This window comes from Apteryx mantelli, chromosome 2 (assembly GCF_036417845.1).
Source record: "Apteryx mantelli isolate bAptMan1 chromosome 2, bAptMan1.hap1, whole genome shotgun sequence".
Classification (NCBI taxonomy): Eukaryota; Metazoa; Chordata; class Aves; order Apterygiformes; family Apterygidae; genus Apteryx; species Apteryx mantelli.
This window is the reverse complement of record NC_089979.1, coordinates 112189818-112216419: the sequence shown is the minus strand read 5'-3', so window position 1 is coordinate 112216419 and position 26602 is coordinate 112189818. Positions and strand designations below refer to the sequence as shown.

The following is a 26602-nucleotide window of genomic DNA, read 5'->3' as shown; positions in this document are numbered from 1 at the left end:
GTATGTAAGAGAATGTTATAAAGATGCTAGTGATCAGTTTTCTGTGTCCAGTTGGGGAAAAGACAAGAAGAAAGATGTTTAATATAAAGCAAAGATGTTTAGATTATGTATTAGGAGAAAAATTTCTAATGATAAGAGTAGAAAATATGGACACAGACTACATACGAAAATTGTCTTCTCAATTACTGGAAAATTTCAAGAATAATTAGACCAGTACCTGTCATTAATAGTCTGGGTAGCTAACCTTCTTCATGATGCTAGATGAATAGTTAGGTGGGTTAGGTGATGGCTTTTGAGTCGTTTTCTGTCTTTCATATCTATAACTGATACCATTGGCAAGGTACTCTGTTTTATTTCAGGTTGTTTGGAAATAAAATTAATTGGCTAATGGGAAGCTTTTTATCTGTATATGATACTTCAGCAACAAAATAATAACAAAAAATTCAGATTAATGGATTAAGATAAAAGTGTCAGATGGATGACAGAATAACAGATAAGGAAATGAAGAAAAATGCATATTGACTTTGGATCCAGAATTAGGAAGAGCACAGCTCATTAATGATAGCAATGAATTAGCTTTTGCTCTGTTACTTCAGAATGTTGTATTATACGTTTGTCTTCTGATTAAGGGTAATAAGAAAAAAAAGGAAATTGTGATGAATAATCATCCTGTACAGATATATAATCTAAGTGCTAAGTTATGGCTTACCCATTCAAAAGAACAGAAATAACATCAAAACTGTGGTGTCTTTCCTGAATGTTCATAAGAGCTACTAGGAAAACATTGCATAGTGTGATCCATTGCACGTTCAAAATCAGCAGAGTAACAGTGAAGAAAACTAGAGAACATAAGCTATATACAGACCTTTAATATCATATTGCAGATTAAAAATGAAAGTGAGTGAAGATTTTAGCTCTTATTCCATGTTGGTACCAGTGGTCTGTTTGTGGTTGAAAGCATGACATGCTTGCAGCTCAGTTGTTTGTGTTTGGTGTTGATTCAGGAGCTTAGAGATATGTTAAACATGTAAAGTCTTACTGAGGCATTTATTTGTATGCATAAATAGAAAGTAGGCATCAAACATCAGGACATTCGTTTTACAAAGAAAGCAAATTACTCAAATGCTGTCTCCCTGTATTTTCTTCTTTTCTGTGAAGGAACATGATAATATTTCTTTCTTGTTTTTTTCTTGCCTGTAAGGATTGGTTATATTTTTTGCTCACTTACATGTTTTGGGGTTTTTTTGTAGGTGCTGCACAATGGACTTGTCATGGAAATGAATCATCCAACAGCTGGGAGGATAGCTGTTCCAGGTTAGATGTTTAATTTTTTTTTTTAATGGAGCTTGAAACTAAATGCTAAATGACATCCTGAGTAGTTCTGGAACTCAGCTGAGGACATGACACATCTTCACATTTCACTCAAATGAACAAAAATTTAACCAGGAAGACATTTGTGCTCATATTCATTCCGGTGGCAGAAAAATGGGTTAAAATGTGCATGGGAATAGCTTCTGGTTTTCATCAGTCAATTGTCACAAAACATGAACATGGATTTGATAATATTTGCAAACTCCCACTGATAGAAATATTACTGCTAAATCATCTACATGAATATGTGAATCTGTTTTTCATTTAGATCTATTTTGAAAGTTATACTGACTTCTTCTAGAGACATTTCTGTTGTAAAAATAGAAAAAGAAGAAAGAGAAGAGAAGTTCATACTGCAGGATTCTTCACAGTATTTTGTTTAATGAAATGAGACACAAGGCTCTGCAATGATGAAGCCTTAAGTAGCTGTTTTGAATTTCTGAAGAATACAGAAATAATAAACCAGTCTCTCCTCTTTTAAGCTCTAAGTGGATCAGGACTTAGAACTGGTGTAGCTTTACTTCCATTGGAGTCAGTGGTGGAATGGAGGTAGGTTTGTCCAGAGCCATTATGAAAATCCTCATTCAGAGCCTCACATTTGGCTCTGTTTTGAGCACTGAGTCTTACCTGATTTTCTACGAGCTATTTGGTCAACTCTTTCTGCTTCTTTATGCTTTTCTCTCTCCCAAGCCACATGGAGAATTATTTCCTCCCTCATTCAGAGCACCATGTCGGTTTTATTTTTATAACATCTTCTCCTTACATAGTGACTTTCTGTGCCAAATTCCACCTTCTGACACAGCACCCAGTTGTCATCAATTTCAGTTGACTTGAGCACATGTAGTGGTAAGAAGAATTTGACCCATAAAATTTATCTTAATTTGCACATCCTGGAATCACACTGGGATGCAGAAAGAATTATTTGAAAGAAATCAATCCCAGATTAGATCATGTTTTCTGCATGAATAGAGGGGGTGTTTTGTGTGCATGTATGTGTTTGCCTCTTTATCACAGTTTGCATTCCACATTTGATCTCACCAGTCTTGGAAGTTTGGTTGACTGTATTCAAAAATGCTTCTCTGATTTAGATGCATGTATCTGGAAATAATAATCCTTATGTTTTAGTTTCTAACAAAAAAGTAATCCTGGTTTATTCATCCAAAATGGAAACTAACAAGGGTAGTGATTTAATTCTTTTTAAAGAAGTGGGTAGAAAAGCCTTGCAGATGGCAGAAGTGTGTAAGGTTTCCATGTTGCGTACAATGTATATTCTATCTTAGAGAAAGCAAATACTCCTTAAGGGGATAGGTTAAACTGCAAGAAGAAGAAGGAGATGAAAGAAATGTTCTAATGTCTGTCAGCAGTGATAGAGAGTATTGGCAAGAGAGTGAGTTTTTACATAGGTAAGCCACAGTACTTCCCAAATCCTTGGTTATTTTTTATTTTATTAAAACTCCAAACCAGTGACACTGCACTAAACTGAAATAAATCATCTTAATCTCTAATGGTTTGCCATTTAGATGGACTTCTATGAAGAGCTTGTTGTATTGAAGCAGATGGCTGAAATGATTATTGGACATTTGAGCAGGAAAAAGAGAATTCCTTCCTTTCCTAGCATGGAAGGATAGGGAGGGGAGAGACAAGAGAGGGAAGGGTGAAGGATATTCATTCAGTGTGAGCAGAATGGGCCTATTGATATGGGTAGAAAGACACTGCATTACTCTGTCCCAAAATTAGAGTGCATGAAGAGTTTGGCTACTGTTTACAGTAGATAATGGAAGCATCCTGGAGTTGTCCTGGTCAATGATGTATCTGAGGAACACAGGAAAAGTGTGTGGAGAAGACCTCCAGTAGATAAACGATCTCTCAGTGACTATTTAAAATAGTAACAATTTGTTTTCAATGTGATTATATTCAAATATTAGGTACAGAACAGCTTTATTAAGCTCTCAGTTTCTAGCTCAAGGTTGCTTAATAAAGACATTAACGTGAATGTTGGAACTGAACAGAGTAAAAATGTCTCTGTGAAGACACTGGGGAGACTGTGATCCCAAGATAAACTGGGTGACTGTTATTTCTTATCCATATAAGCCAGATTTTAATGTGTCTTTTAGCAATTGATTTGGACATCACATTTGAGGCTCTTGACAGAGGTCAGATTTTGTGCTGCCAAGTAAAGTTGTGAGTGCAACGACATACACTTACTGAGTGCGAGCATGCTGGCAGATTTCAGCTCCAAGTATCACAGTTGGTCTCTGTCTCTATTATATTGGTTTGGACTAGTCCTTTCTCCAGGCATATCCCCACTTTGGGAGTGGGTTCAAATCTGTATATAAATCCTCAGGTAGATTCTGCCTCTGTTGAAATTCTGAGGGATTTCACCATTGACTTTAATGTTGGCTACATTTTTAACATTGGATGGTGATTCGTACCCCCCACTTCCCTTAAATATGTTTTGAATACTCCTTATGCGGTTACTGAATTTGGTTCCTTCCACACCTAGTCAATGCTTTCCTCCTTCCCCCCTTTTTTTAATTCCCAACCTTAAATATACTGTGTGCCAATGACTGAAGGCAAGCAGACCCTAAGATATATACCCCTATGTCTAGTGGTACTGCTGTAAGAGATGTTACATTCTTACATATCTATTTCTATTCCTTTTCTTTTCAAAATGTGTATTGATGTTAGGAGAAATACAGACCTAGTATTTTGGTTTTCCTTCGCTTCTAGTATTCATTGAAAAATGTCTTTGTGTATATACACTGCTGTTACTATTAGTAAGATAGTTGTTAGAGTCAAGGGTAGATATGAAGAAGGGGGATTTCATTCAGTATATATAAAAGACTGTAAGACCATTTTTAATAGAAATAAGGTTCTGTGGTAGCTGATTGATTTCATTAGTGTAATTTTTTACATATTCCATTCAGTCTAGTCATGTCGCATAATGATTCTAGAGCCCACTTTGGGCATGGTGGCATGTCCACTGAACGTTGTGCAATAGTGTGAGAGCGCCTCACTTGAGTCACAGAAGGACGACACTGGGCTGCACTCATTATTCTTTACAGGACTAATCCATCAGATTTCAGGACTGCACTCGTTAGGCTGTTCTGGCTCTGTCTCTGATCATTAGTTCAGGGGATGGCCCCCAAGGTGGTTGGGGGCTGGAGCAGTTGCCCTATGAGGAGAGGCTGAGGGACCAGGGCTTGTTAAGCCCAGAGAAGGGATGGCTTCAGGGGCCTGACAGCAGGCCCCCCCCCCCCCCCGGGCCTATAGGAAGGGCATCGAGGAGACAGAGCCAGGCTCTTCATAATATTGCATGGTGGGAGGATGAGAGACAATGGACATAAATTGAAACGAGAGACAGGATATAAGGAGAAGCTTTTTCACCATGAGGACAATCAGGCAGTGAAGCAGGTTGCCCTGAGAGGTTGTGCCAGCTCCATCCATGGAGGCTCTCAAGAAGCTGCTGGATAGAGCCCTGAGCAACCTGGTCTGAGCTCAGAGCTGACCCTGCTTTGAGCAGGAGGAGGTTGGATCAGAGAACTTCTGAGGTCCCTTCCAACTTGGATCATGTTATGATTCTGTGATTAACCTCTGCATTTCCTCTCCCATCTCTATTGTGCTTAGCCCTTTCAGTGGAGATCTGGAAGAGAAACAGAATATTTTTAAGAAAATGAGAAATGTAGACCACAAAAAGTACTTCTGAGGGCAAAAAATGACAGAGGAGCAATGTTTTATAGCATGCCAGATTGCAGATGATGCTGGATGGCACAGAGACAATACAGTTAAATGAAGGGACGAAATTTCAAGAAGCTTAAGCATCTGGAATAATCCTGAACTCCTCTGCCAAAGAGTAATGGACTTTTCCCAACAGCAGTAGCATGTGGGTTTCTGGGAACCACTGAGTAATTCATTCTGAATTGCAATGTGGAGCATAATGGTTACCTACCCATTTATTTTACAGAAAAAGCTAATGGATATGATGCAATCTTGCCCAAGCCTTTCCCATTATCATGTATTTTTTATCTGGTTTAAAAAACTCAAATAAAAATATTCCCAACATTTGCATTATCCAGCATCCAAAGTTAACTTTTAAAAGTTGCCAGTTGTGTTTTATAGTCAAAAAGGTGTTTGTAATATAAAAAATCATCCGTTCAGCAATCCCTAACAGACCAAATCTCATAGAATTTGCTTTATTAATTGCTTAATTACTAGCAGAAACCCTTTGTGAAATAAACCCCATTTCTGACCACTTCTAAACCTTAGCAAATTGAGATTTGGATATAAGCCTACACTTTGGAAACATCTCTAATCAAATAGGAAACAATGTATCTGTGGAAATTAAATAAAACACCTATTCCAGACAAAACACTTATTCTTAGTTTTGATCATATTCCTATTTATGTCCTTCTCATCCCCATTTCCTGAGCTGGTAAACACTATTTCTGTCCTTTGGCCCATGATCTGCATTGAGTGCCTCTTTATTACTCAGAAAGGGCAGCGTCATACCTGCCTTCATGACTTCCTTCAGTGCTGTGAGATAAAGTGTTTGGGGGACTGATCCAAGCTCAGCTAGGAGAGGCAGTACAGGATTCCTCTTTGGCATAGTTTTCTTGGACTGAATTCAGGCAATCTATGTTAATTAATCAGCCCACTCAAGAGAACTTTCCCTTTTTCCGATCTTCTCCTGTCACTGTACATTACAAATATACTACTGAAACAGGAAAGAAATTTTTTCAGAGATAGGCTTTTCCTGTTGCATGATTCATTAAATGGTGTCATGGTTCCATGGAGACCAATTGCTATCAATCTCTTAGAGGAATGGTTTTAAGGAATAAGTCTTTGAGGCAAGAAATCTAGTAAGACTTCCTTACTGTGCTACAGACTTCTTCCTTAACCTTGGACAAAGCATTTAACCCTCTGTGACCTTCCTAGTTGTTTGTAGTTATTCCGATCTTAATTAGTATTCAAAAGATACTTTGAATTCTTAGGGAAGGAATTTCTTATTAAAATGCTATGTGTTATTTTAAATATGTATTTATATTTATTATGTATATATTTATGATTATTTTCTCCATGTACAGGGAAGACTAATTATAGAGGTGGAAACAACAGAGGGGTTTCAATATGTTTTCTCAGTACATTTCAATACAGGGAGCAGATATTGCTGTTAAATATACACACTATCTTTTTTTGTTCATTTACTGTGAGTCAAGTGGGGGAGCTTCAGTAGGACTAGATATATGGCAGAGAAAAGTGTCCTTCTGCATTAGAGGAGTATGCAGGAAATTAAGGACGTCTGTACTACAGTCCATCGTTTCCTGCAGCTAGGACATCCCACAATACAGGAAAAACAACAACAAAATAAAAAATCACTGCAATTTTTTTTTTTTTTTGTAAGAACCTCTGCCTGAACTTCTGATCCTGTCTGCTTCTCATCAGGCATTTTTCTCATATGCGTGTGTGTGTGCGCATGTGTGCGTGTGTGTGTGCATGCATGTGCATGGCTGATGTTGATTGAAAAATTTTAATTTCACTTCACTGTTTATGGTACATTGGAGACAAACAGCTTCACTGGCATTACCGTTACCTCATTCGCCTTTTTTAGTCATCAAGGCTGACTGTTTATGTCTTTTACATTCACAGAGCTGATTTCAATTTTGAGGAATTCAGGACCATTACAGGAACTCAGCAGAAATGATATATGACAACTCACTTAGCTATCCTCAAAATACTTTAAAAAAAATTAATAAATATATAAACAATGTATTGGTGCTGATTGCAAAAGCAGAAAAGAGATGGTGGGAATTGTAAGGAATATGTTATAAGCTTCAGGATTTGTAGAACAGGCTAGTGCATTTTTTTAAATGTATGATATCTTAATTTGGAATCTTTTAAGATTCCTTTTAAAGTAAAATATAAATTACACGCCTTTTCATATTAGTACTCCTCTGCCATATATTTCCAGAGTATTTTTCTGCTGGATATTTTAAATTTTGTTATACTTCCTAGAATGGTTTTAGTGCCACAGGTAGTACTTTTAAAGTTAATACTTTAAAGAAGAAAAGCCAACTTTCTCTTTGCTGGTTCTGTGACCACAGTTAATGGGGGACACTAAGAAATAGTGGACCTCTTTTCCAGCAGACCTGGATTAACTGCACGTGTGTCCTGCTGTCATAGCAGTGCCAACTGGAACAAATAGCCCTACTGTATTATTCAGATAGCGGTTCTCTCTGACTCTTGTTAAGCATGTCTCAGCCGGAATCTCCTCTCTGTGGACCCTAGGTCTTTTTAGTCTTTCTCTAAGTTGTGTGTGTACATGACAGTCAAAGTTGTTTTTCTTGCATCACATGTTTCTTTCCGGGAGCTGCCACTGAAGTATTGGGAGATGAAATAAAAATATTTCAGTGGACTATTAAGGACATATGCCTACTCTGTATGTAATGTAATTAAGCAAAATTTTGGGTGAAGTTTGGCTGAATACTAGTCAGCATTTATACATCTACATTTTCTTTATGTTTTTCTCCATATGTACTAAGACACACTATGATTTGCTTTATATTGGACACAGTAGGTTCTTCTAGAGGGGAAACTTAGTAAGCATCACCTTGCTGTTACATTTGAAAAAAAAAAAGTTGAAGTACTACCTGAACATCTAGATAAACTCATTGATTTCCCACCAGTGATGACAGTACTAGAATTCAGTTTTGTTTAGAAACTAAAGAATTTTTTTTTGCTCTGTTCAAATGCATTTCTCACTTTTTTCTGTATAAGTAATAGTAACTGTACTTGTTTGCCCCTCACTCCGTAACAAGCACAGCCAGGTGCTCGCGCAGTTCAGGGTGTGTGATTGTAAAGATATATCTGCATGCCTCGGGTGCATTGTAAAACAGCCAAATTACTTCAACACCCATAAATTGTAAGTATATCTTTATGATCTCTAATAATTATTGGATAAGAAAAGGAATCCACTGTCAGCTAAAAAGTTTGGCTTCATTTAATGTAAAAATATGTTTTAAACATTTAGACAATTTTACTTAATCCCTAGGATACTGAGTATATTAATCTACATTTGTATTTCCACCATGTTTTCTTGACCCAAGCTCTGCCTCCCCATGAATGGGAAGAACGATTGGACTTAAACCGTTATATGCGAGCCTAGATAGAAAAATTTTATGGTCAGCAGTGGCCATTAGATCATATAGTTTGACTTCCTATAGCATTGACCATAGGATTTCATCCATTTACTCCTTTCATGTGTATTTTGACTAAAGCAGGTCTTATTCAGAAAGTTGTCAGTTTTAACTTGAAGTCCTCAAGAGATGGAATATTCATCAAACCTATGCCACTTTCTTCAAATGACTAATCCAGTTCATTATTAAAATTCTATGCCTTATTTCTAATCTGAATTTACCTAGTTTTATAGTGCAATGATTAGTTTTTCCATGTCTTTCTCCCATATGTTAGAGCTTTAAATACTTTTATTTTCTCCCCATTAAGGTACTTACATGATAGAAATCACATCTAGACTTCTTTTTGACAAACTGTGCGGGGTGATTTGCCCAGGTCTTTTAAGGTAGTATGCAAAGTACAGCAGCTTTGTAACCTTGTCTCTTCTTTTGCAGTCAGTGTACTGCATGTTTAGAGGAAAAATTTGAAGGTATTAGAAGAATATTAATGGAGTGATATTTTTTACTACAGAAAGAAGGTGATGTTGGGAAGATGTAGGACGAGAAGAACCTTAGGCGTCTATGTAATCAGCACTATAGAAAATGTCAGGGCCTGGGATAGACAGCAGAGTAACTGCTTTCCCTGTGGTTCAACTACACACATCTACATGTATGTAATTATAATTTCTTCTTTTTATTTTCATATCAGAAGCTGCTAAAAAAAATCTGTTCTGGTTTCCTCTCGCTCTCTTTGGTCTGAATTTGGTTATCATTACCTGAATTTGGATTAGTAATCTACCTTTCTACTGTCTGCAGTGGGTAGTCTCCTTGAGTTGTTTATATTGTCAGCTTTAGATGGAAAGAGAAACATTTTGAATTAAAAAAACCTTGCCCTTTTAAAGGTGCATTTCCCTCTTGATCTCTATTTTAGGCCTGAGTCCCAAGGTGGAAAGACCTGCACTGTCTGTCACCACTTTTCCTGTAAATGACAGCCAGCACATTTGCTAAACTATTTGGAGGGACCTCACATCCTGCTAATGTATAGTATATGGAGAGGGTTAAACCAAAGTAAATTTATCTCAAAATAATTTTATTGAGCCAGTCAGTAATAATCCAGTCAAAACTCAGCCTCACAACTACCGTATTTAACAGGCTCAAAATCACTTCCTAACCTCTGCCTTCATCAGTTCCTTAGCTTCTTGCCTCAAGCATTTAGCAAGACAGATGGGTTTTAAAGAAAAGTGAAGAGGAGAGGAAATAACTCAGTTGTGGAAAAGAAAGAAAACCTGCCTTCAAAATCCTTCTTGAAAAGAAGCCAGGTTCTCCCTTCTACTTGAAGTCTGATGAGGTGCCATCACCTGCGACTGGCACAGCTGGGGTGCCTGTGAAGCACGAGAATAATGCACCGGTGCCTGGATCGAAGGTTCCCACAATGTTTTCTCTCCCTGGGGTGACTGGTCCTGCCACTTCTACCCGACCCAGCCAGATAACTAAGTGTTCTTGCTGCCCCACCCATCCCATGCATATGATAACAGAGTTGAATGTACCTTCATCAGCACCAAGAAGTACAAAATTGTTGCTGTTCTTCCACTTGTAATACTGGAATACCGTAATGGGATGGTACTCTTTTGTACTCCTTTACTCTTTTATAATTTTTTCTGTAATCTTTTAAATCCAAAATGTCCTTGACCAACTTGATTCAGCTGTACTGCATCACAGACCTCCTGTCTGACTAGGGGCAAGTCACTTGGTCCTGAAGTTACATTTCTCAGTTCTTCATCCAAGAAATGAAGATAATAGAACTTCCAAGTGATTGCAGAGGATCAATATGTTCAGGGCTGCTCAGACCATAATAATGACAGAAAAATTTGATGCTGTGCTTTCTTTGTAGGTTTTGGAAGAAGGAATTGGGTAGAAGTGAGGGGCAAAATAAGGCTTATGGATAAAAGTTTTACTGTTCAGTTGAGGGCAGGCTACCACCAACATATAACACGAACCTGTTGTGGCTTAGTATATTTATATATATTTAACTTTTTATCCATAACTCCTGAAGTTGGGTGTATTTAACAGTTCTCTTAATTGCTGTGAAATTGTAATTACTTTTGCTGTACTTCCTTGTTCTTCCTGTAGCTTTCTAGTAATGTTCTGCACAGAAATGGTTCTCATGTTGCATCAAAATCTCTTTAAAAAAGCCAGTATTGCCTACCTTGGAGGTATGAGGTATCTGCATAGGCAGTAACAATTGCATTGATCTATTTAGCTGTCATGTTGCATTTCAGACTCACGTCTAATTTTCTTTCCAATTGCATCCTGAAGAGTGTGTCAGTATGACTATTCCCAGATCTCTCCTTCCATTTGAGTGTTAGGCATTGGGGCAAGACTATTAGAAAAATCTTCCTGACGCAGAGTCTGTTAAGGTTTGGAATAGTGTCCCCAGAGATGACATAGAATCCCCGTTTCTTTGACTGTCTGAAACTCGACTGAATATAGCAATAAATAAAAAATTTAACCTTATAAAAAGCATATAAATTGTTCTATTAAAAAGGATTAATAACTTACTGAATTTTAAAATTTGGTGCCAGTTTATTGCTTTAAATTAAAACTGTTTAGAGATTGTGCCTATGGCTGGCTAATAAAACTTTATATTGATTTCTGTATAAGCAGAATGTTCCTCATGGGTTTTACATTGTATGCAGAGATGAAATGAGGCAGAGGCTTACAGATTAGAACAAGGTTTTTAATATTCTTTGCAAGCTGTTTTTAGAAACATAACAAGGAACATAAAAGCAGGCACAGTTGTGAAGAGAGGCAGTATGATTTAAAAACAAATATGTAGCAAACAATTTCAGAGCTGATCATGCAAAAATACCCCATTTCAGTTGTGCAGTCCTAACTTGCACATACTGAAATCACAACTGCATGCACACAGCTGCTATTTCCAGTCCACTAGCACATATGTATTTATATAAGCTTGTATTAATTCATAGCAAATTACAGGATTAGCACGAAAAAATTAAGGTGCACTGAAGTAATTTGTGTAATACAGACTATGAGGTTTAGATTCCTATATGAGTAAATCTATGCTGAAAAAGTGTTAGAGTCCCCTAAGTTGCTGAGTTACATTTGGGAATTGTTATTTGCTTTCTCAAAGATCTGTGTAGCAGAATTTTGTCCTGGAGTTGAGTGATTTTCTTTTTACCCAGGTTCAGTTCTGGTGATGCTGTTCAGCCACTTCTCTCTAGCTTTGCTGTATACGTGTTACGTTTTTTTCAGTGTGACCTGGTTTGAAGCATTTAGGGTTATTGATTTGGTCAGTGAACTGGTCTCCCTGGAAAATACTCCCTGTAAATAATGAAAAGGTCATGTGATGGGGGCAAGCTTAAAACATGGGGTTTCATATGAGGAGAAGAGTTAGCTTTCAGTCCTCTCTCCTCAGCCAGTGCCTATCCATCATTTGGGCTCACACCACAAATCCACATCTTCTTCCTTGCTCCTTGAACCTGGTACAAGATGCTGAGATGCTAAGGAGAAACAGCTGTGTGGGAGAAACAGCATGAGTGGTATCAGCGCTATAACAGGGGAATAGGAGAAGTTGTGCTGAGAGCAGAGGAATTAAAATAGGACCCATAGCACACACTCTTCCACTGCAGGAGAGCAGGAGTCATTACTACGGCTCAATGCTCACCTTAGGCAGGTGCAAAATATAACAGCGTTGAACAAGTAACTGTGGGTCACAGCAGATGGCCCAGTGTCAGGATAAGAGAACCGAAAGCTTACACTGAAGGGCCACATTGGTGAGAAAACCTGGAGAATGAGTTGAGGAAGGAGGTGAAGGGAAGAGATTGCGATGAAATGCAGCCTTGCAGACACCAGATGGTGCAGACAGTTCCCTTCCGTAAATTGACCCTGGTCAATGGTTTGTCAAACCAGTATTTTGAACTCATAACTGGAAATACTTGTTAAGTTTCAGTTCTGGTTAAGGTTCAGTGAAAACTGCAAAATAATAGGTCAAATTGAATTCCAGTCTAGGAGAACATAATGATTTGAAACTGTTTTGGTTTCATGTGTGGTTTATCTCTTGGGATATAAGTTTTTCTGGAAGCATTTAGAATATTTAAGAAAAACAAACAACTTCTTTGCAAAGGCAATCACTTTCTATGCAGTTGTATCAGATATTTCCATAATGAAACTGTGAGTTATGTACTTGATCATGTGAATGCACCACTTACTGTTTTGTATGTGGGAGCCAGGTGTTTATGTGAACAAATGAAGACTGTACAGTTCTGTTGTTTCATTTGAGTGTGCCTGCATTTTAAAATCTAGCCTTCACTTCCTAGAAGAGAACACTTCAGGGATCAGTCAGTTTGATAAAGGAGGCTCTTTTGGCAAACATTCCAGTTTTTGTGTTTATTCATGTTTAGGGGAATAGAGAAGCTAAAGATGGGGCATAGATTTTCATGTTCGTATTGTATTTACCTCTGCTACCTTCCTAGATAGCTAGGTAAGGATTAGCATTGCAGTTCCTGAAAGGGAATTTTAGTTCCTGACTTTGATTATATTCACAAATCAATGTCCTCATAAATCTACTGTATGATTTATAGTTATTTTAGCTCAAAACCAAAAGCAGAATTTAATAGGCTGCCCTTCTACTACTCATTTTTTTCCTGAGAGAAAATATCAGCTCTTGAAGTGTTCTTTTGCTCCTCATAGATTAATGTGCCCTGTTCTAGCTTTCGCCCCCTCTAAAAGAATGTGGTCAGAATTGGTGGGTGAAGCACAACTTTGGTATAGCTGCGCAGCAATGTCAGATTGGAAGATACCCTTCTGACTCAGCCTTCATCATTTTTCAAGTACTTCTGTAATGATGACGCTGTAGAGAAAGTTGTTGAAGGGAAACAGAAAGAGAAATTGGAATAATAGCTCAGAGGCATCAATGCATGAAAATTTATTAGAAAACCCTTGGTATCTTCATGTGAAGCCATTCACCTTCTAAGAGCTATTAGTCTGACCTATTTTAAATCTTCCCAAATGTTGGCACAGTGTGGAGATACTTTGGAACCTTCCTTCCAGTTAGTCTTAAGGAGGCAAGAAATGCTGTGTTTACTACTTTGATATAACTTTCAGATTCTCTTTGCTAGATGGTTCATCATTCAAAGCAATACCACCCACCACCAATGTGGCATTTGGTTATCATTTCCGTGAATATGCATTTACTTTCAAGATTTTTCTGTCAAATGTCCTCTGGTCTGTTTTTGTAATGGGGCAAGTTTGCAGTCAGTTGCTATGTTGTGGGGCATGACATATAATTCTAATTTTTAGATATTTTCAGAGATTGCTGTTCTCTTCCCCAGCTGTACCCAGAAGTGAATCAAAATGCTTCATTGAGTGCATTTGGAAACTAAGACTAAGAAGTCTTACCTCACTCTTGGAAATGAATACTATATTGGACACCAGTTCCAATATTATATATTATACCTATATAACATAATTATATAATGTAACTATATAACTTATACATGAATATATTATATATACTGTTATAGAATATAACCATATTGGTATCCATGGAGACAAATGGTGTTAAACTGCAGTGAGAGAAGAACTGGGTACTATCAGTGCATATAATTCATAATCAAGGGTGATGTTGACAGTTGTGCCTTTCAGAAATCTGAATATTTTGTTTTTAAATATTTACTTTTTTTTTACAAAGTAAAACGTTGTATAAAGGAAGTTTCTGTAATTGAAAAGAAAGCTGAGCTGTGATATCATATTGCGTTTTTAATTTGTTGATCTCTGAGCAGTATTTATATGTAATTTTAATTAGTCATGACATTAAAGACAGAAAAATATCATAGTTCATATATTTATAAGTAAGATTTAAAATATTGAGTGCTAAATATCTTCAAGGATTTTGCATGCTCTGATGGTTCGTGGAGATTACATTATTGAAAAGAAATGCCTTAGAAAGTTGTGGATAATTTTCAAATTCAAGATAAATGAATTAAATGTTGTCTTATTTACAGTGAAGTGTGAAAACCTCAGTAAAAGTGCTCTGTTCACTGGATTTTTCTTGGAAGGTTAGGTTCTATTTTCAGGAGCTTTGCCATATCATAAAATTTATAATTTAACTATAATTAATGAGGAGTAATGATCAATAATCAACTTAAGTGCATCATATAATATGGAACCTATTATGAAAGACAGAATGTAAGCATTCCAGTTCATGATATATTTTAGAGTATATTGTCTGATAACTATAAAGAGGTATTAAGAGGATCCAGTTTTAGAGGCCCTGCAAAAAGACAAGAACTAAGATAAAAAACTCAATCATAACTTATGAAATTTTCAAGTCTTTTAGTACTTAATTTCTCTACCTGAGTAGTATTTAGTAGTTGTAAATCTACTTTTGTATTTGAGCAGTGTGACCACTACCAAACCCTATCCCATAAAAAGAAAATAAATCCAGCTACCAGTGACCATGGCATTCAAACCACCGCTTTGGGGAGAAAGGACATTATCCTGAATATGCTCTGCTCATCATATCAAGGTAATAGCTGACTTCCACCTCATTGCTGTTTTTAGCTACTTAACTAGCATACCTATGGGCCAAAGACACCAATCCAGGCAGGAATGCAATTATACTTAATTCAGGAGTTATTTCTGTACACAGATGTAATTGGTATACAACTCACAGTCTTTGAAAGACTTATGACTTTTGATTATATGTTGGCTTCTTCCACAAGTCTCATATTTCCTGTCTTTCCTAAATATTGCAACTGTGATTGAGGGAAGTTGGCAGAGAAAACAATTTTCTTATGAACTTTAAGATATAATGGATATAGTGATGTTCTCCCACTGGTAACATTTAGCCTCTAATAGAATTCAAGATGATTGAATGGCTTCACATCTATGTAACTATAAGAGAGCTAGGTAGTGGGAAAAAGCTAGATTATTAAGACAATGTACATTTACCAGAGTACTTAACACTTTTATGTGACCGCTCACCATACAATGACATTTGGGATATGACATAAATTGTATTTTCTAGTGCTATTGCATTTATTTTCCAAAAATGCTAAAATACAATCAAGTAATTATTCTTTCCCGGTATACTCCTACTTCATAGGCCTAAAAAATGGATTTAAGCCATATATGTTGTGTATTCTGCTTGTTTATGTTGTCTGTACAATGGCTGAAATTTACTTTGGCTGGGTAAACAAGCAGAAGTTTTTAAATTACCACATTTTTTAAAATATATTTTGATTCCTAATACTTGTGCATTAGGGCTTTTTGCTCCTACGCCCACCCAGATTTTTCAGGCATATTTTTCTATAGTTACTTTAATTTGCCCCAGACATCTTTAGTATGGGCACATTCCTCCATGTATTATATCCTAATGGAAGATATAATGAAATGCTCAGAATGCTGTATACACTGCCATTTTGGATTTGATGGAATTAGTTAATTTAACATGAAGGGATATAATCCATACAGCTCACTAAAAAGAGTCACTTCCTTTATTATGCACTGTAATTATAGAACATCTTCATTTACATCATCCTTATAACTTTTGTCCACCTGTGTGTCCACCAGGCTCCCCCTAGAATGATTTACTAGCAAGGGAGAGATTTTTCTTTAGTCACTGTAATACTGTCCTTCCATCCTAGCATTAGTACTATGGACTATTTCGGATGGGCACCTGACAACAGGAAGGCCTTTGTGAAATCTTTGTTTTATGTTGATTCTCTGATGTACAGTGGAAATGGCCCCCTGAACTATGAAAGCATCCGGTCCATGCTGGTTCATAGAAACAAAACCCATTATTCTTTCCCCTACAGTCATAATGTGTCCGAGACCAACAGAGGTTAAGAAACTGGGTTTGTTTGGCAGATGTTTCTTGTTATTCTGCCAATTAAGTCAACAATAGGTATTCATAATCCTAGGGCGGGTTGGAGGTCATAGAAATTACAGGGCGTACAGAATGGCTCATGCATAAATAGTTGAAAAAAAGGAGTGATCTTTTCGGTTTTTTTTCCCCTCCTTTTATTCTGCTTGTCCTAGGGGCTGTCACCAGTGAGTAACATTGTGCATTGGCTTCACCCCTTGGTTCTGGCTGCCGTGTTCAAGGTCCTGAATGGCACAAATTGTGTCTCATTGTTGAAGAGGAGATGTTTTTCTGCAGTTTGTCTTACGCTCGGCTTTCAGTGCTTTGTATAAGTATTATAACATTTGTCTCAGCAAACAGTTTAAAGTAAGTGGTTGGAATATTTGCATTCTCAAGAGAGAATGGGTAGCCTATATGGAATAAAGACAGTGGTTGCTGTGGAGGGGCAGACAGTGCAATACAGTCTTTTGTTATTTCACCAGTACTGCATATATGGACTGGAGAAATTCCTTAGAATCTGACTTTCTATCCTTCTTGAGTATATCGTTGCTGAGCAAGGAATGGAGCTGGCAGAGAGAAGCACTGATCTCAAGGGGTAAAAGAGACTGGGAGAAAGCGTAGAAGAGCCAGTTTGTGGGCTTGTGGCTGGGATGTTAACTGCAGTTGAAGGATCTCTGCAGGTAATTCTCTCAATAAAGTACCATTGGACTTCTACAGATATGAGGTACTACCATGTTATTACCCCATGTGGTAAACAACAGTGATACAACAGTCAATTGGGTGAGAATGACAGCAAGAATAAAGCATATAAAGATAAATAAAGAAACACCTTTAGAGACAGAAAACAAGTGGCCATGAGGCACTCAGCAGCCGTGAGGCATTAAGTTCACTAAGAGAAACAAATTTCCAGACAAAAAACCTTACCCAGGCACAGTAGTAGTAATATATACTAAATAAAGCATTGACTGGAGAGAATAAAGATGAGAAAATTCTGATAAAACATTTTTACGATCTCCTTGGGTGAAAAAGACAAGAAGTGAATGAGACATTCTTGCTACTAATATTGCCTAAAACACTGTAACGGCTGATAAAAGTATTTGATATACTGTGACCTTAGAAAGAATGTGACTGTGTTTTTATCTGAACCCAAGAACCAGAAGAAGGAATAGATGCTTGCCTTACAGTCACATACTCTGGCATCCACATGTACTGTTGGAGATATAAAAGATTGCTTAATGAGAGACAGGAATGTATGTGGGACAAATGATTCCAGCATACAGGAGAAGCTGTTGAAAGAAACAGATCTAAGCCACGAGAAATTTCTGCAAAGGGCAAGGGCAGCTGAACAGTCTAAGAAAAGGATCAAAACAGTGTCACTACTGCAGAACAAGTTCACAGGGTCAAACTAAAGGAAATTGGAAAGTAGGACAGAGACAGACTGACCAGGAATGCAGGCATCATGATGCAGGGTATGTATTGAGAGAAGCAATTCAGAAGACAGAAAGAAAACTATCTAGCTCCTGGGAAAATGCATAAAAAGCAGGAAGCGTAGAAACACTTTCTGTCCAGTGTGTTACAGCTATCTCAGGAAATATAAAAAGCAGTAATAGAGATGGAGAACATAGAGACTACAATTAAAAGAAAGATGTCTGCTGGCTGCTTTTCATAGGTCCAGAGAAGTTCATTCCACTGTGAAGAGGGATGCCAGCCATTCTGTTCATTTGTGGAACAATGCTATTAGGTCTTGATCAGTTGATTCTGGTTGAATGGTGAAGCCAGCAGCAGGTTAATCCTACCAAGCTGGTAAGTGGAAACATCAACCTGGAGGAGTAGAATTAAGTGTTCATGACCTGAACAGGATCTGCACATGCAGATACTTGAAGTCAAAGAGCAAATGCAGCCTGAAGAGAAGTGTCCTGAAAGTCAAGTGACGTTATATTTGCAGCATTAGCATTTCCTCAACATGAGAGAGAGTTGTCTCTGTGGGCTTTCTCAAGCATTTTCAGAGAATATATGATTATATTTCAAGGAGGTAGACACACAGACTAAGTGGAAATCAGAAATAACACCCCCAAAAAGCAGTCTTTGAGATGACTGAAATTCAGAGTTCCGCTCATCATGTCAGAGCCATGATAAAAAGCTGACAAACGTATGAAGAAATGATGTCATTATATCCATTGATACTTTCAGAGAATGACTCAGAAGCCCAGTTAATGTGGAGGAGAGTTTGGAATACATTGAGGGTCTTCATTTAGCCAAACCACTAAATACATCATTGTAAAGAAGCTGCTCCTTATCACCACCAAAGGAAAACATACTGTCTAATCTGTCATTTGTTTAACATCACTGTTTGTGATGCTAAGACTGAATTTTAACATGTGGTAAATGAGCAATATGACAACAGTGGCTACACCTTTTGGAAGATAATCATTGAGCACAAATACTTTTAGCCTCAGTCCAGCATCTAAGGTGTTCCAGTGTAAACTGAAGTTGGGAAAGATTCCCAGACATGTGGCTTGAAGCTGGGGCACAGCTATTAAAAATAAATGATCTGATAAGAGAGAGATTCAATGTCACAGCATCAGAAGTAGAATATGAGAATGAATATAGACATGTAGATCTTCAGGAAAACTGTATTCTTCTCCATTAGCTGACATCTAGGTAGATGGCAGCAAGACTCCAGAAAAGTCAGAGCAATTAGGAAAGTACTCAAAATGAAAGGAACCCAATCCTTTTGGGGGCTAGCAAACTTTTTCTAGGTGTGGCATATACTTGTCAGAAGTCCTTGAAACTAATGAGACAGTGCTGCAGCCTGAGCATGATCAGAGGTCTTTAAAACTGTTAGGAAAATCAGAAGGCAGGGACTGCTCCTAAGACTCTGTAGGGCAGCTAAAACTACATTATGTTGCCTCTGAAGGAGGTTAGGAGCAGTACTAATGCAAAACAAGCAGCACAGAACATTTGCTTATAGCATCCTGACAGAGACAGGAAAGAAAAAGGAAATATAGAGCCGAGCTTTTTGAAATGCAGTTCCATTTGTTCACCTTTCAGCACTAGATAGTCATGCTATCAGCCGCCTTGTTTGATCACAATCCTTTAGAGAGAACCTGGACAAAACACTGTGGGCTTGTATTCAGGTTTGTTTCTCCTTAAATCTTTAAGCGTGTTAAGAAAACAAGGTGCTTCCCAGGAAAATCGCTACCTGTGGCAGATGCACTGAAGAGGACATGCCTTCCAGAGTACAATATGGAGCTTCTCTAACTCCTGCTTTATGGAGCAGGAGTTAGAGATTATCAACATACTGCAAAAACTGCAGAGGTCTCTAATCATAGCCTTCAGACAATCCTTTAAAGCACAGGCAGTAGATCGGCTTATATATCAGCTGTGACAGTTTGAAGGAGTAAGTGCCACAAGAATTTACTCCTTATTACAAGGTGAGGGATGAGCTGTATGTGCAAAGCAGGATTTTGTTTAAATGGGTCTGAGCAGCAATCCTAGCAGGTTTAGAAGGTGAATGATACAGTGAGCCTGAAATACACTTCACACCTGCTGATAAAGGTCTGCCTGAAATGAGCTAGGGAGAGTTAACCAGGCATGAATGTGCTCCAAGTGCGAGCACAGTCTGATGAGCAGTCTGATGTGCTCAGACTTCTGACTGATAGCAGAAGACTGAGGAGTTTCATGAAATGTTAGCCCTGGTAAAAATGAAAAGCAGAAAACAGAATTAAACTTGTTCTGATGGTTAGACTAGCTTACCGCTTCAGTTTCTGCAAAGCTTGCTGGAGGACATTCAAGCAAAGACTATGAGTCTTTGAGTCTATGAGACTATGAATCAGGAGTTAAGGTATATCTAAAAACATATTTTGCAAGGATCTGGGCTACCAGACTCTAACAGTCTGAAAACCGACAACTATATCTGGCAGTGGAATTCAAACAAAATAGGAGTTTGAATGCAAGATGTTAGCCTGAATAATCACAGAGCAACAGAAAAAATGAAGTTTGCACTGAAGAGCTTGTTAACAAGAACAGAAAAGGTAATGTAGTGTTTAACTAACACATTGCAGCATCTCTTCCCCTTCCTCCTACCTTTCTTCTTTTGAATTATTAGCCTGACACAGCAAGTGATGGACTATAAAACAGAGATTCTACATCCCCTGGGAATCAGTCTGTAATGCAAAAGGGAAACAGTAGACAGTACAATGAATCAAAGAGAATCAGTGAAAAAAGCCAGTGATTTGATATCCTTGTGCAGGTGGACAGCTCTGGCTCAACCATCAAGCAGCCACTCACAGCAATAGCAAAAACTACAGGGTTGGGTTAGTAGCAGAGCAAAACCTGAAGATAGTACCACACAAAATCAAAAGCAAAATGAATGAGAACACCATGGGAAATAAAATAAAGTAGTGTTATCTTGACTCTAAAAGAAGTTCAAAGCTTATTTTCTTTCTAAAGATGTAACAGTTTGCTTGAAGGAAGAATAAAATAAAAAAAAATACATAGCCGTGGCAAAGACAGTTTTAACTTACACTCTTGATCCCTTATTCATTGAGTTACAGCAAAAGTGTTCTGCAAAGCTTTTCTGAAGGTGTTCTGCAGCCAGAACCTGTGATCATACAGCTCTAGTTGTAAGAGAACAGAACATTTATGTGAAGGAGAAGTTCCCAGCTTCCCCTCATTTCTGTACTGTGCACCCATAAGCTATTTAAACAAGCCTCACATAGAAATACACAAAATAAAAACTTATCCCTAGAGGCACTTCAAATTTGTGTCTGCTTTCACACTGTACCCTTTGCAACATCAGGAAGAAGAAAAAAAAAAAAGAGGAAAAATATTTTCCCCTTCTGATATCAAATCCTGGTCCCAAGAAGTCAGATACAGCCTTCTTCCAGGAAGGTGTCTGACCTAGCAGGTTTGCTTTGTTGGTCCTCAGTGCTCTTTCTGGCAGAAAAATTGTGGTATGTGTTTCATGTGGGCTAAGTAAAGTTTCAAATTCAGAACCCTACTCTGGAGAAACAAGAATTTCCTTAGGCAGCTGCCTGGTACCAGCTTAATATGGAAAAGCGAGAAAGCTTGAGAGATTTTAGAGTCTCTGAATAGGGCTTTTCTTGCTGTTTCACACAGTTACACTTATGCAGAGATAAGCTGTTCTGAAATGTCTGGCTACATTTTAACTTGCATACATTTTCTGGGCTAACAAGTTCGCTATGGCTAAAATCCCTCTCGCAGGAAAATGAAACCGTCCTTGCAAACCTTGCTAGAGAGTAGCTTCATCACTCACAGTCATCTCACGATTGAACCTTTCTGTTGAACAAAAGCCTTGAAGTGGTGTGGCTGCTAGTCCACTGTACTTTGCGTTGGCCTCTGCTTCTGTCTCGGATTTAATAAGTTACGGATACCTTCAGATGCAGGATGGAGAGCTCGCATTCGGGATCTGTCAGTCAGCGTGTCAGCTCAGCTCCAGAATTCAATCTGCGCAGCACTCTCCCGGCGCTCAGGGCAATCTGTTCAGCTCTCCAGGCTCTTCTCTTTGTTGTCAGAAGGGAGGTAGTGTGACTTCTCCCTGACAATACCACAGCTGCACGTTGACAAGCGGAGTGGGATTCACAGCATGTGTCTTGGGAGGTAGTTGGTGCATATCCTTTTGCTATGAAACTTCACAAGACTTGTGGGACCTTTTCTCTTCATCTGTACGTTATACGGCTTGCCTGCATACTTGTATTGCATTAGACATTGTATCTGGATATGAATGTTTAACTATATATTTAACGTATGGTTAGACATGAAGAACTTGGCACACTGAACACAAAGTATGCGCAGCATAAATTATTAGACACTTTTGTATCCTACTGGGGAACACAAAAGGTTCTGATCTGGTATTCCAGCATACATTAACCCAACCCTATTAGATATATTCTGAAAACTTTAATAAAAACTTCTTAACCAGTAAAGTGGTCTTCAAGGAAGTGTTGGAAAACTACCATTTGGGACTTGTAAAAGTAGGCTGGACAAAGCATTAACAATAGAATTTAAAAAAATTAAATGACAATAGGAAATAATTTGCAGTGGTAGGACAGGGGAGGATAAATGATTTCCTCGGCCTTTTTTTAATCTCACATTATCTCTTTGAAAGGTTCTCCCCTCCCCTCCTTTAATGTAATGAATTCCATTGCACTGATGAGTAAAGTATTTAGGGAGTTTTACCAGAGAATGCTTAGAAGAGATGACGAATGATTATTGGCTTTAGTTGCTAATTGGCACAATAATCCTTGCCAAGGGATTCCTCTTTACTTTTGAAACTGTACTCTAAAAAGGGAAGAGAATTGATTTGTTAGATAACACACTAATGTTAAGAGACTAACTGAAGCAGGATGGAGGCCCATGGCCTCTCATTTTTCTTAAGACATTGTATTCTTCTCAGCTTTCTGTTTTTGTTTTGTTTTTCATAATTCATAATGGGAAAAAGATGTTAAATTTTAATATGCTACCTATGACAGTAATTTTAGAATACAGTTCCAGTCTGCTGAAAACGATGAAGTTATGGGAGTATTTCCACAGATAAAGTTTAAATGTGTTCATTTAAAAAAAAGTAGAAAATGCACAAACAGAACAGGTTTACCCAGCTATGTTTTCTATAGAATCACTTTCTTATTTTCACCCTGAAGAGGTCAGGCAGATTTATGGAATAAAACAGGGCCTCAGGCCATATAACATGATTGTGAGCTAGTCAACCAGTCATTTGTGCCAAGTAAATTTTGGAAATGATTCTCCTTTGCTGACAGTACCCTCATTACTGATTGTGTAGAGTAATTTATCAGGCATTTCTTAAAATAAACCGTTCATTTATGCTAATAGGACTTGGCAGGGAGGAAAAATTGGCAGGACTTGAAGTTCCTAGTGTTTTTCTTTTTTAAAACAAAAACTGTAAAGTCCTCAGTATTTTGAGCAACCGTTATCACAGCTGTGCATACAGTTTATTAAAGTGACAACTAATTGCATAATAAATTTTCAAAATGGGAGAAAATTATTCCGATGGTAAGTTTACAAAAGCAAATAGTTTGATAGGACTGTAAAAGCACTGTCATGAGTTTCATACTTGGGCATCCTTCATTGGCCGAGCTTCTAGTATTAATGAGTCACTTCAGCATCTTTTCCATGACTCATCTATTTTCTGTGCAGTGCCTCATCTTGAGATCTCTCTTTGTTCCTTACCCCTCATGAATTTTCTGTTTGGTAGCTACCTCCAAGGAGATGTTTTCTTTTTGCTTCATGCTGGGGCTTTGATACTGCAAATACCCATGCACATCAGTAACTACTGAAGCAAGTAGTCCCATTGAACCTAATCGAACTAGTCAATATATAAAGTTACTCACACTTACAAAAGTTTGTAGGACCCAGCTGTAGTCACTGTATAGTGTTCAGTTGCTCTCCTTTGCAGCTGGACTGTGGCTCTGAAGATCATTATATTTAGGTCTGTACGTTTCACATTCAATTGTCTCCAAAAATCAAGTTTTAAAAACATCAATTCCTGAAAAAGCCATCCTTCCTAACCCCCAAGACAACTTCAAAAACTCAAAATAAAAAGAAAGCATGAACTGAAATTCGCAAATAAGGTCTGCAGCACTGATAAAATGACAGCTGTAGAAAACTGTGACTCACCAAAAAACAATGCTTTAATCCAATGCCTGCTGAAGTGTAAGAGGAAGTCTTCTGTTAACTTCATTGGTGGTTAGATCTGGTCTTCATTTAATAAGACAAAGCTAGATATACCTCCAATTGTATGTAAATTCTGTGACAAATCTCCTTTGTTTTTTTGCTGAATTCTATTCTACGGAAAGCAGGATGATCTGTTGCATCTTTGAGTAAAACTGAACAGTAGTATTGTTTTTGTTGTTGCTTTTTAATGAAAGCAAATATGGCAATGAGTAAATGCAATTAGTACAGAATATACTGTGCTTCTTACTATAATAACAAATTGAGCATGGCACATTGACCCCAAATTTTCATCATGCCTCAGCCTTTAGCTATAAATACCAGAAACTCAAATGGTGTTTGCAAAGACAAACAACTTAAAGCAACCAACAGCACCTTCAATTGAAGATTTAGGCCCTATGTATTTTTTAATAATCAGACTTTTCAATGAAGCCGCATGATGTTACAGCTCAGATTATGGCTTTTTTTTTCTCTGTTTCATGCTGTTGTACTTTGTAGTTTGCAGACCTGAAGAGAAGTGATCCATTATCTCATACAAAACTACAAAGAATAAACATTGTGTGACATTTTGCAAGTATTCAGCTTTTTAGACTGGAAACTCAAATTTAAAGTGTGAATCTGGTTCCTTGAACATTTATTGAACCTGGCCTTTTCAGCTACATGTCTATTACTCACCATCATAATTAGAATGTCCCTGCAGTAGTTCTAAATGTTTCTGTTAATGCTTTCCACTTCTGTCTGCATTCTTTTCATATTTTTTCCTGCCATTAATACAATAAAAATGTCAGCCACAAATACCAGATTCCTAATGGAAAAGCAAAACAAACTAAAACCACAGCCAGCACCACAGCTGAGAGATTTTTTTTTCCCCTGATACTCACAATTGTGACTAGGCGTACAATTAATTGAGGTTGCATATGCAATGTATATTATTATCTAAGTTATATACATAGTTCATACACAGAGATTAGAATTACTAAAGCTCTTTTTAATTGTTTTTTAACTACAGCATATATATTGCATCTATATTGGTTGCCTGATCAGGGGAAGATGGGCTCTTGATTAAACAAAAGGACCGTAAGATAAATGTAGCTTGTGCTTTTGGTTCTTCTTGCTCCTGGAAAATGCTTTAATTTTAGTTAAAGATATAATGGGACAAATAATACTTCTTTCATGCCCTCAGACATTTGAGTGTTCAATGAATTTATGCTTTTAATATGCTATCAGTTTCTAAGAGGTAAAAGGCCCAGAAAAGACAATCTGTAGTTGACAATCTATTGTTAGTGCACTGTGGATGTTTCTTGTAATGTGTCAGCTAGCTTGTACAGTGCAATAATTAGCCTTCTCTGTTTTTCTTTTCTCATTGCTTAGACCTTTCAGAGTTTTTGGCTGTTCCTATATACAGAAATATAAAACATTTCTAATTAGAAGATAGTGTTTATTGACATGAAATCAGTGAGGAAATTAACTTAATTTAGAAGGTTGCATTCTGCTAAGAACGAATTAATTGTGGTAGTAAAGTTCTTCTTCTAGCCATTATAATGTATTTCTTTGTAGATGCACTGTGCCCTAAGCATAGATAAAATAGGATAAGAAGATAGACCCTGCCCGAGAGAGTTTATAATCTAAGTGTAATCAATAAAGAGCACAAAGAAGCATTGAAGCAACATTTGTCAGCATACAGCAAATGATCTCAATCAACTCTCTGGTCAAATTTATTATGAATATTCCAGTTTCTCATTCAAGGGTGGGTTTCTGAGAAGCTCCTGAGTTCTTGTGTTTGTTAGTTAAATTGAAAGGTGCAGGAGAGAAAGGCTAGATGTTTGTCTACTGACTTCCAGGTAATTTGTCCACATAGTCTGTCACACTCCTTCATTAAATCTCTCTGTTTGGGAGCATTGCGAGATGCAAAGAGCATCTTCTGTCTGATAGGCGTTTAGGATAAACCTTCTTGGCTTCCGCATTTATTCCACCTCTCATTTCAGTAAATCTATTCTGAGACCTTCTACTGCATTGTTGAGGCTCTTTATTATTACACAGCTCAATAGTATCAGTTCAGCCTGTAAACTCTTCAGTTTAAGGGTTGTTTTCTGCTAATTGTGCAGTTCTTGGTTCAGTTGGGCCTCTGTCTAGATCAAAAACAATAGCAATAACTCAAAATAAGTATGCACCCTGAAGATGCTTTCACATGTTCCATTTTTTTAATGAGAAAGTGATGGAAAGTGGTGGGAGGTTCAGAATACAATGGATCCACTGTGCTTCCCTTATTTAACATGTCTCCTTCTTCCTGAAGGCCCTCGGTGGTGATTCTGCGAGCGTTGCCATGTCAGAATTGACCACTACTGGAGAGTAGCCCTGTTTGTTTATTAACAAGGCTCCATTGCCTGGGGGAAGGCTGTGCTGAGACATGCTGTGTAGTCATCACATTTCATCCTATGTAAGTGTCAGGTCAAAACATAGGATCTGA

General features: G+C 37.6%; 1 protein-coding gene across 5 annotated transcripts in view; it reads left to right on the top strand.

Annotated features, from left to right (window-relative positions):
* SUGCT (succinyl-CoA:glutarate-CoA transferase) overlaps window positions 1-26602 on the top strand; it is a 334455-nt gene that overhangs the window by 281795 nt on the left and 26058 nt on the right. For all 5 annotated transcript variants that reach the window (XM_067291226.1, XM_067291227.1, XM_067291225.1 and 2 more), the window contains one exon: window positions 1251-1314. In XM_067291226.1, coding sequence (XP_067147327.1) covers window positions 1251-1314 — 64 coding nt within the window. The remainder of the gene's footprint in view (window positions 1-1250; window positions 1315-26602) is intronic.